This window comes from Acanthisitta chloris, unplaced genomic scaffold (genome assembly GCF_000695815.1).
Source record: "Acanthisitta chloris isolate BGI_N310 unplaced genomic scaffold, ASM69581v1 scaffold3431, whole genome shotgun sequence".
In the NCBI taxonomy this organism is placed as follows: Eukaryota; Metazoa; Chordata; class Aves; order Passeriformes; family Acanthisittidae; genus Acanthisitta; species Acanthisitta chloris.
Window position 1 is genome coordinate 74,263 of NW_008654187.1, and position 12,068 is coordinate 86,330.

The window sequence follows — 12,068 nt, forward strand, 5'->3', positions numbered from 1 at the left end:
TAATCCCTTCTCTTATTTCTAATGAAAACTCTGATAAAGAACTCCAGCACTCGCTCATAGTAATGACTTCTTTTCAAGCACAAGGAGAAATGGTAAAAGTTTCACCATATTTGCCGAATATGCTCACTTTTCTCACACCCAAATCGTCACTGGGACATGTCTTGTTCATAGGCAAACTCATAAGCATGTTAGGAAGACTTCCCACATGGAAGGATCACTCCTACATTGCCCATGAAACCTTTTTTCTCCCTGAATCAGGAATCTCCTATTGATCCTCTCTAGAGGCACACCACCAGGGTAAATGCAACTGTATTGCCATTTCATGAAGTTATTCCTCCTATCCTATGAGGCAAGATGACGAGTAGGACCAAACCAGAAGGGTTATTTTACCTACCACAAAGATAAGATGAGAACTTGGTTTATCCCACCTACAAGCTTAGAAAAAACAGCATGGACTCACTAACGAGTTGTTCTGCTCAGTTCTGTGTAGGTTCCCATACCACCCCCTCACAGTGCCGTTCTGAGCATCTTCCTGTAGCAACACAACTACCATCTGTGATGTGTGGTTTGCTCTCCCTCATCCTCTCCCCAAGGGCAGAACCATGCTCTTATTTTAATGTTAAATGAATGTGCAACATATCTCACTGAGATCAATGCACCGCTGACAGACCAGCTCTGGCACAGCGGCCCCGCACGCACTTTGCATGTCTGCTCACTCCATATTCACCCCCAAACAAGGGACCACGTGCCTAAGTAAGTGCATGGAAAGATGTAGGGTGCCAACAGCACCAAGCTGGCAGAGCAGTACAAAACCAAGACATATGGAGAACAGAAAAACTGAAACACCACCGTGAAAGGTAACACGTGGCACAGTTCAGTATGAAGTTCACATGGAGTTAAGTCAAGCCCCTTCAAACACATCTACTTGTCTTTGTCTGAGTGCACTTCCCCCTCCTAGCACACACTCCAAACCCACACATCATGTGATAAAATGCAGAACTATGAACACAATGCAAAAATGTTGAAAAATAGTATTTATTAGCACCCAATTTACATAATTATATGGTACAAATGACACTTACTTGCTGCTGTAACATTAAATAAAGCTGCTTTTAAAAACCATTGCTTATTCTGGAAGTCCATGTGATTTTGCTCAGCACAGAATGCGGGTACAGTACACAGCTACCCCACTTCACTACTGTCATACCAATACAAATACCTGCATGGTTACCTCAATGGGGTCTTATTTTAAATTGCACACTAACATAAGCAGATCTATATAATTTTAATGACAAAATATTTATTTGACTTATTCAGGCAAGTGAATGTAGCTTTAAATATAACCTATCCAAGAAGATTCACAAAATATGAATTGCAGTGAAAAAGAGAAAATTCAGGGCTGCAGTTGAGAAGCGCAAAATTATACTGGCGTTTTTCAAAGTAATCTCCCTCTGATTTTCCTATCTTTGCCATTTTAGATATTTATCCAGGATTTCAAACTCCTGAGTTTTAATAAGAAGCTAATATTAAGTGTTTGAAGAAGCACTTTCATTTAAAGTGAATGGAGAACGAGTCACTTTCTCACTTTCCTCATGTCCCATGATTAAGAAGCCTTTTTGAAATCATAAAATACATTACATTTATAGATGCTTACTCCCAAGAAAACGATTTCCTTCACAAATTAGAAAACAGAATTTCTCACTTAAAATAACATCCACATTTGTACAACAGTAGCTTTTAAACAAGGTAATTTGGCGGTACTGAAATTCTGACACAGCCTTGTACTGAGCCACAGACAAAAAAACTGACAAAAGACCATTACTCAACAAGTAATTTCTCATTTGGATCCAATATTTTGCAAGACACTTGAAGCCCAACATTGTTTCAAAGCAGTCATTCAAAACTGGCATACAAAATTATAAGCTCAGCATAGTTCTGAAGGGGAGTCTGAATTTCCTTTAGCTGTTTATCTATCAGCCACAAAAGCCTTTTCTTATCAAATAGCTGTCATGGAAGTGACCCAAAAGAGAAGAGGAGCAACTGTAACTACTAACATGTAAGGGAGGTTATCACCTGTGGTAACTTGCCTGAAGAGAACTGTCAGATAAGTCTAAGTTCAATACTTATTCTTGTAGAGAGGAAATAAAGCATATTATATAAGCAACCAAAAAACCCCAAATCCAAACTACAGTCCATACAGCAAAGACATTTGTCTTTTTTAACCTGACAAGTCAACTGAAGATATTTATGCAAAATACAATGTGGATAGTTTATATGCTGACAAATGTCAAAAGAAAACCTTACAGCAACAAAAGTCATCTCATCATGGAGTTCCTTCTACTAGCTTTTTCAGATGCACTATTCAAGGAAAATACAGCACAAGACTGCTTTTCAGTCTGCCTGGGCTATAAAGGTATAAGAAATTATTAGCTAACATGCTCAGTTTGCATTTACAGAAAAAGTGCAAACACATGAAACAGTTTTCAAAACCAATGCATGTTTGTAAATGTCCAACTGCAAGGAAACTATTCTAGGAGCCATTCCTCTGAAAGCAAGCTACATTCAAAAAGCACTGTATCTTGATGACAGGAAGAATAAAAAAATAAATTCTTAATGGAAAAATATTAGCTTGAAGTCCATCGTTTATCCCTTGTACAATGTTTTTGGCTGCTTTTAGTAAGTAATCCAAAAATAATATATTTGGCTTGGCAACAAGTGATCCTTTCCCTTTCAGAATAGTACAAATCCAGCTGCATAAAGCTTTTCTACACACACCAGTCTAATATGCTGGTGTGAGGACCAAGGGTTTTTCAAAATAGCCAGGAAGTGATTTTGGGAGCCTGCACTTCAAACTGAGGGCATGTGAGGAGGCCTTGAGGACCATGTCAACACAAGGCTTTGAGCAGCTTAAAAGCAAACGTGTGGGCATTGTTTAAACACCAGTGTGATCTCCCAGGATGACTACATGGCTTGGCAGCACAAGCAGGTCAAGACTAGTTTAACACACACTTGATCAGGAAGAAAGTTGGGCTAAAAAGTATATATTATTATTAAATGCCTTTTTAGCTCAGCCATAGTTTGGATTCCTTAATCTAGCAACAAATCTGTCCTGATAATGAACCAGCTGAGACCCACAAATTGCACTGTCCAACTGAGGAGCTTATCTTTACACCTTCTGTAGAGGAATTCAGATTCTCAGAAACATCCTACATGATACAGCACTTCACAAGCTTTCACAACTGACTACAGAGCAGCAAAATTAAGTCAGCAGGCTGAGGAAGAGATAATTCGTTAGAACTAAATGAACTGGGAAGGAGCTACGAGTCAGCCTTTTGGTGGTGAGGGGTACAGCTGAAGCTGAAACCCCACCACCCTTTAAAAAACCACTCCAAGAGAAAGTCAATAGTCCTTTATGAAATTTACCCTGCAATAAGAGGTCACTGCAGAAGAAATTTCATGATTCTCAGAAAATGCAACCTAAAGGAGGATTTAAGTGGGAAGATAAAAAGCAGATATGAAAAGGACAGATAACCTGCACAACAGGTATGTTCATTAGCACAGGCAGAGTCATCATTTTAAAGGTCGTATTTCCAACCATCCTCCTTCCTGGGAACAGTCCCATCAGCTAAACAAGAGCCTTTGCTCAACAAGGACTAGTTACACAAAAGTCATCCTAGTCCCTCCCCACTCTCCCCAGAATTTTGTTCATTTGCTCTGTTGTATGTAATACTATCTTTTACAATAGGAGTTATTTCTTGTAAAACATCCCTGATAATAGCTGGATGGACCAACCCTGGTTTTCATCAGTTTCTCTGCTGCTCAGTAGAAACATGGCAAAGGTTTTGACTGGCAGTTTACTGGTTTTTCTGTAACAGTATTCGTCTCTAGCTTAAAGACACTGATGATGAAAGAATCGAGACTGTTCACCTACTGTAACCCTCTTCAGATAAATACATTATCAGATTTAGACAAAATATTCTCCATGCCTTCATGTCCCTATGGAAAAAGGGAGCTTCCTGAAGCATCTGAGTATTTTTTTCAGGAATATCTCTTCTTCCTCCCTGTCACTCAATAGTAACAGCTACACTGAGCATTCCTACAGTGCTCACTAGCAGCAGATGCCCAAGAAAACTCGTATTACCATGTCAAGGATTGCAACACCTTATTTACCACATAGAAATGGTTAACAACTATTGTATTCTGATTTCTTAATTTCTAATGGTGTAGTCCAAACCAATTTCCACTAAACAGCCACAAATCTCAGCATATTTTAAAATGTCACATTATAAGCACCATCATGTTTTCACAGTTATTTCCATGTATCTTACCAGCTCACCAATTAGAAAACTGAAAGACATACATGCTAAGTGAGTCACAAATTTCCTGGAACCACTGGTCCCATTCACATCGCATTTGTATGAGAAAGTACCAAAAATGTATTTTGTTACAGAATGGGCTGTTTGTGTCACACAGATAGCACAGTATGTAAAATATATATCCAGAAGCAAAAGAGTAGTCTCACTACAGTGTCTGAGGAGCTCACCTTCACATAACTGGGTCCCCAGCATGAAGACTATGTTGGCAGAGGCGTAAGTCTGTTCTTAGGATTAAAGTAATAGCTATTACAAACCTCTTGTCATCTCCTCATCTAAAATTCTGAAATTTGAACAATCTTCACCTTTTATTCTGACAAAAAGAGTGCGTAATTTGGAACCTGGCTATACAGATTTTATGCTTCAAACAACCTACAACCTTGGGAAAACCTTGCTAAACTTGTTACTCTAACCTTTTAATGCTTTCCTCTGTGGTACCATTGGGCTAATCATTGCACTGCTCCTCAGCCAAATTCTCCTATGATGACACCAGTCACATGAAGGGCACACTGGTTCTGGCTGTTTAACCTACTATCTATCCCCTCAAGATTTCAACAAATGGTCTCCCTGTTTCTTTTGCTGCTCAGCACACAATTCATATAATCACTGCATACAGACCTTCAAAGTAAAACTATCAATAACTTCATTTGCAGATACTCCTATAGTACAGACATTAGGTGTGTTAAATTGCAAACCTGATGCTTCAGCAAAAAGGACTCCAAGGAGAACACTCCTACAGTCTGTTCCACCAGCACAGGACAACCACAATGGCTGCATTTTCTTCCTTAATAGAACTTGGGTTTACTAGGGATTCCACAGAGATATCAAGCGTATTCTTGGATGCCTAGGACAGTCTGCAAACACACTGCCAAACCACAGCCTGCAAATGCTTCCAAATACACATCTTGAAAGGCATTAAAAGAAAACCCAAACTTGCTTATCTGAAGGTTATGCCCACTTTTCAATTTTTTGTTTCCTTTGGGATGGACTAACACTTCTACCCATCAAACACTGCTCAAATGACACATCAGTTTATGGAAATTGCTGCTCCTCAAAATTACACTGTTAAAAGGTAAGGAGGAAGGGAAAGGGGAGGACACATCTGTGATCCAACAGGTGTACTGAAAAGGTGATATGACTAAGTCCTTTATCTCTCACACATTTAGCCAAAAGGTCAAGTTTCTGGTTACTTTAAATTCACAACTTAAAAATGGTGTTGTACGACCTAATCACAAAGGTGTATGGTGAACATCACACACTTACACAAACACATTACATATGGGACTGCTTTAATGTAACATTACTTGAAAATATATGTCCTAAAAAAAATAACCTAAACAATGTAGCATATAGTTCTAGAGGCTTCTTGCTAAAGAACATATTTTATCAAAATAAAGATGAATAAGATCCCAAAATATTCATCAGGTGATTCTCTTACAAGTAGTAAAATCTTTTATGTGGTATGTCAGAAGTTTTCTCTTTGAGGCACAAAAATAAAAAGATAAATGCAGACACTAGGATTTTGTAAGAGTGACACGATATATCTAGAGCTTCTTCCAGGCGACTCTCAAATCATTCTGTGCAAGCGTTTTGGTAACTGAATCAAATATGTGAAAGCAAGTAGCACAGTGAAGTAAATTAGAAATAAAAGTGAGAGTATTTAAAACTAGCAGACCAACTTTCAGCATACAGAAGGACTGAAAATTCTCCCATTAAATTAGTTAGTAAAACCAAAATCAGTAGCACAGGCTAACATACACAAACAATTATAAGTTACCATTAAAAGTATTACCATGTGAATTAGATATGGGAAAAATAGTAATGGTAAAATGCTATATGCTGATGTTGCAGAAAAATGGGTTTTGCAAGAATAAGCCTTAGGTCCAGTTTTGTTTACAGTTTCAATAAATGTATGTATCACAATTAATCAAAGTTACCAATTACACTGAACCAGGAAGAACTGCACATAAAAAGGGAGAAAATAAAAATAATTTAGTGCCCTCAGAGGTCAGAAGTTCAAAGCTTATAAGACCCAGGATAATCATGAAACATGAATTAAGTCTCTAGCTGCAAAAGAATCATAGCAACGTACTGAAAGGGAAGAAGAAACTTAAAAAGCAGCAATGCTCAAAGTTATTTAAAGCAGCTGTCAGAAATAGAGAAATATGATTTGGGTTTCTGAGACATTAAAAGTTTGGTCTTCCTATACAAAAGCATCATGTTACAGAGGATAAGCCCAACCAAACAACCACCACTCTTAACAGATGACTAAGTCCAATAAATCATGCATGTGGAATAGTGGTATAGACACCAAGATATGGAGAACGGAGCTAAAAAGTTGAAAACAAGAAAAAGTTGTGTAAAAACGAGGAGACTTAAAAAATAGCTTGAAGAAAGCAGAAAGGAATGGAAATACCCAGATAGAACCAGTTGTGCATGCAAGTTCCAAATTACATAGACCATGAGGAATATGCAGAATGGCACAAAACATGGCTTGGAATACTGGCATGAAGTTACAAAAAATAGCTACTAAACATCACACAAATCCTCCTGTCAGTGAGATGTAATCATTGAAATAATCTTTGAACGGAAGCCTCATTGTTTAGAACATATATAAAATCTCACTGGCCAAGACAATATTAAAACACAAGTCTACAACCCTGCATTAGCAAGCAGATGGACTAGATAGCCTAGATAATTTTTCAACCCTATCTCCTATGATGATGTTCAGAAGACCTGACAGGCTCATGCACAATACCCTGCAGTCCTACAAGTATGTGAGCAAGTACAGTAAAAAGACATTGACATCAATTATGAAGACAAGCACAAAAATATATATACTCCACAACCTCTTTGTAAGGCTACATTTGTTTTGTTTTAAAGGCACCTCATCCTCTAGCTATTGCCAGCTTTAAAAAAAAAAATATCACTTTTCAGTTTGAGCAAGAGCTCAATAATGAGAAGGAAACATCTTTCAATTCACATTTGAACAGCCACTTCTTACATTCCAATTGTAATCAGAATGACAGTCTTGAAAAACAAGCATGCTGGCCTATTAGTTTTTATGTACAGCAATTTAAACAACTGTAACTACATATTGTATTGTGTAAGCAAAAGCACAACATTCATTTCATACTCACACCATTATCCTTTGTATACACAAACTCAAGAGAACTCTTAATACTAAAACATTAAAATGCACCCATGGAGTCTTCCCTTACTAGACACATTTAATACATGTTTACAATATATATACACATATATAGTATACATAACTTTTAGAATTTTTCAAATAAATCTTTGTAATTTTCTCTTCAAAAAGAAATAAAATAATGACACTGAAAGAATATGAGTCAAGTACACAGAACTCTCACAAAGTTGAATGCTCAGTTTTGCAGCCAAGTTTCTCCTTTCCATCACAACCAAAACATTTTATAAAAACTAAATAATCTGTATTATTATCATAGTCATCTGTTTCATGGTAAAAGTTCTAATCTTACCTATGGAAATATATTGCATATCAATATCATGAAGTGACACATCTGAATATTCTGAGCAATAGAAGGTATTCCAGGATATTTTAGCAGTACATATAATGCATTGCAGGCTCAAACAGCACAGGTCAATCTTTTATTCTAAATAATATACTTGATTTAAACTCTGAGATCAGCTTCAAATGTGGTCCCATCCCCAAATGCCATTCCAGGAACAACACAGTCAAACCCTATGTTGATATATTGACCCCTGTTTACAAAGTGTCAGTTTAAAGGTAAAGATTTACTTATCAGTTTCCAGTCTTATCCTCAGGCTGGTATATGAAGAGTTGCATTGGGCTCTTTCCTATTCACATCAGCAACAGAAATCATGTCCAGCAGAAATTCTGCTTTCCATTCCCATTAGAGGAAAACACCAACTTCATGCTTATGAGCCATAATAATTCTGATGACACATAACAGAAAAGAATCCTCTCACCTTCCTTTAAGAAGGGATAGAAAGACTTAAAGATTGGATTAAAAGTGATTTGCCATTCAAATAAACAGAGAAGCTCTGAATAGATGAACAAAGCACATCTGTTGAGTCACTACAAGAAGCACACATTCTTCAGGTAGCCTAACCAATGGCACAATACCCCAGTGATGCAGACAAGTTAAAACATCACACAAATAGTGAAGCTGGGAGATACCTCTAGGAGTAGCAGAATCCCTCAAACTGATGGAGCTTTGTTTAGTTCCCACCTATTCCACTGGCAGGACTCATACAAAGTATCAGGTATAGGTTTAAATCTTCGAATGAATTATTTCACTGTTATCCTTAATGCCCAGAATGATACCCTTTTTAGCATGAATAGAAAAAGGAGATGAATGTTTGTTGATAGCTAAATTGCAGGACAGCTTCTTTGGAAAGCTTTGTGATAATTTCTTGTGCCAGATCTCCAAGAATAAACAGCATTAAAATCTGAATAAGTTAAATCTGCTACTACAGTATATATAGACTGCTTCAGTCTGTTGTTAATTGGGACTACAGTAAAGGTTCAGCTAACACAGTCTTTGAAAAATCATATACAATTTTTTGCAAACTAAATATTTACTGTATAACACAGATGATGTAACAGAAACTTTACTGCATTTTAATTTATGTTAGTAATTTGCTTTCCTTTAATTGCATTTATCTTAGGCTAGCAGCCAGGTGGCTGAGATAAACTATCTGCTACTGCTCTCTGAATAAGATCTACTTTCTTCATACCAAAGGGATGACAAAGTGCCTCTCACATGATACAGCAATGAGCATGTGAACTGACTTTGAATAACTTTTCCAGGTGATTTAACTTTGAGTATATTAAGATTCCTCAATGAGAAGCATCCTAGGAAGTTTCCCTCATTTCCTACTCCCTGATGCAATTAGACCCCTTCTTTCCAGTACTCCATTTTATTAATAGAGAATTTGTAGACCTAGTTTCACCCAAGGCCTGCCTGGACGAAAATTCACACCCTCTAAAATAAAAGCATTTCTTTTTTTTTATTTCTTTTTTTTTTTTTTAAAACTATGTGAAACTGAGAGATTCCAAGCTCTCAGCACCAGCTGAGCTCACAGAAACCAGAACAAACGTCAATTTAGAAAACAGCACCCTGCAAAACTAAACACTTACAAACATTCTCTGAATTACAGGGCAAGATAAGATGCCTCATGCCCTCCTCTTCTCTTTTGTGCAGCTGGTTAAATATATACAAAGCTAAAGTTGAATGGGAAGCACTCTGTCATACAAACACTTTCGCAAGGGCATCTGCTCCTGCACTGGCAATATAACATTTGGAGGGGTGGAATGCCACATCATGAATGGACTCATCAAACTTTTTGCGATGAGCAGTAAATTCTTGGATGCAGGTCTTGCTTTCAAGATTCCACAAGCGAATTGAGCAGTCATGACCTAAAAAAAAAGAAGTACAGTTTACTTTATGATTGTCATGCCTGCTACCATTATGAGAATAAGAAAATGAAATCTGAATGTACTTACTGCCAGACATCAAGTACAAGCCATTAGGATCAACAGCTAAACTTGTAACTGCATCTAAGTGAGCTACCATGGAGTGGATCAGTTTTCCTTTGAAAGAAAAGATTTATTTAGGTTATTTTCTGCAATTCACTTTTTTATCTGTATTCACTGTTTGTGACCTTACCATCTGATATTATAAATAGAAGACTTTGTCCCATGACTTTACAGTCTCCAGAGACCCACAGCAGCAGTATCATCAACAAGGTGACAACTTTATGCCTGCAAAGCCACACTGACACTGCAATCACTGTGCATTTTAAATACCTACCCCTTAGGTGAATTAAGTGAATTCTTAAGTAATGTCTCGAATGGGAAAAAGTCAGGGACTGAATATACTAAAAGCAAAGAATACAAGCTACATAAGAATATGGGATAATTTTAGTCAACTCAGAGAGATTAATGTTCCATTACAGCTTATTGTAATTACAGCAATGATTTAATATTAAAAATAAGAATTCATGGGTCAAATGTGGCAGAGGTCTAGGAAGCACTAAAGAAGTGGCAGAGCTTCCTGTTCTCAATATCAAAATAATATGGACAGCCAATAGAACAAACATAAACATAAGCACAAAGATTTGGAAAAAACTTTCTTTTATGTTAAGTATTTATAAACTCCACACATAGGGTATTTTAAAAGAATGGACAGAGAATGATGCAGGTTCCTTATCATTGTGCCAACAAAGTTTTAAGTGGGCTGGCAATCTTTGGGCTCTACTGGTGATGAGAGATTTCTGTTTCCAGAAATTCTTAACATTCCTCAGCATTTATGTGAGTAATATTAATCATAATGAACTTCTGGTTATGATTTATGTTACACAACCACTATGGCTAAGACCTGCTAAAAAGATGCATACCTGTATTGTTGTCATAGAATTTGATGTGCCTGTCTTCATGAGCAGTGATACTAATTGGAAGAGTTGGATGGCTGATGACTCTGTTTATCTGACAGGAGGAACTGACTGCTAAGAAAAAAAACCCACACACATCAATACACGTAAATTGATAAGTTCTTTGAAAGATCGACACTAAGGAATAAATATGTAATCAATCTTATTTGCAAGATAATTCTTACTTATATATACACATTGGAAACTCTCAGGTAAAGCCTTATGTTATGTGTCTTACTCTAAAATACTTCGCAAATTACACAGGCACAGAGGCATACATAAACCATATGCATGCCAAGTAAGGTCCAGCTTTTGGACATGGTTTTAGATAGGGGCATCAGGCAAAAATGTGAAACCAAAAACTGAGTGAAAACACTCTCTCTGTCATTTCCCCACTGCTACATTCCTCCTCTTGCCAAGTCAAACTTTCTTCATAACATACAAGGAGTACAGGAAAATTACCACTGTAGGCAGCATGCTTCAAGCAAACAAAACACACCTATTATTAGTAGTATTATTATTTTATATATGGATTAAAATTATTATTGAAGAAAAGGATGCTAAGACTATTCATAGGAGAGCCACTTTCCTAGCCTTCTAGAATTCTGAAATAGCATGCATGCATATAGATATATATATACACACACACATACACACACACACACACAAAAAAGTATAGGAGTTTTCTGATCAGAAATCTAGGCATTGCTGTGATGCACAAATTAGTGGTCTAAAGAAGTGCAGATTATGACAAAACCACTAATAGTCACTCCACAGAACATCAAAACACAGATATCAGCTTTCATGTTGACTGCATTTAGTTAAACTGATTCCAAAGAACACTCACATCATTTAATCAAAATTACTACTAAAATAAACAATACTACTAGAGGATCACTTGCTATTAAAATGGTAAAGATTTCACCTGACATCTTTGTATCAAAATGTGAACCATCAAGCAGTGTCAGCATCCACAGGACACTCAGAAATTATAAAAGTGTATATTAAGGAAAGTAACACATTCACATGAATAAACTCCCCTAAAATTACTAGAAGCACATGAGCCTCCATCACACAGCCAGCTACCCTCGCAGCTTTAAAATGCCAAGCAGAGCCAGGTTGATACTGAACAGGGGAGTCCCTGAGTAGTGGTGGTAGGGCATTTCAGGTGACTCATTTTCCTCTTGCCTAGTTCTTGTAGAAATAATCATTTCTTTTTTGAAAATACATGTAAGCTCTATAGTACCGTTACATAAC

General features: G+C 36.9%; 1 protein-coding gene across 1 annotated transcript in view; it reads right to left on the reverse strand.

The window, feature by feature from the left end:
- Positions 1–9,411: 9,411 nt before the first annotated feature.
- Positions 9,412–12,068, reverse strand: part of STRN (striatin, calmodulin binding protein) — a 50,239-nt gene continuing 47,582 nt past the window's right edge. Inside the window, exons 15-17 of the mRNA XM_009083375.1 lie at positions 10,779–10,886; positions 9,886–9,972; positions 9,412–9,798 (exon numbers count right to left, since the gene is read on the reverse strand). Coding sequence (XP_009081623.1) covers positions 9,629–9,798; positions 9,886–9,972; positions 10,779–10,886 — 365 coding nt within the window. The 3' untranslated portion in view covers positions 9,412–9,628. The remainder of the gene's footprint in view (positions 9,799–9,885; positions 9,973–10,778; positions 10,887–12,068) is intronic.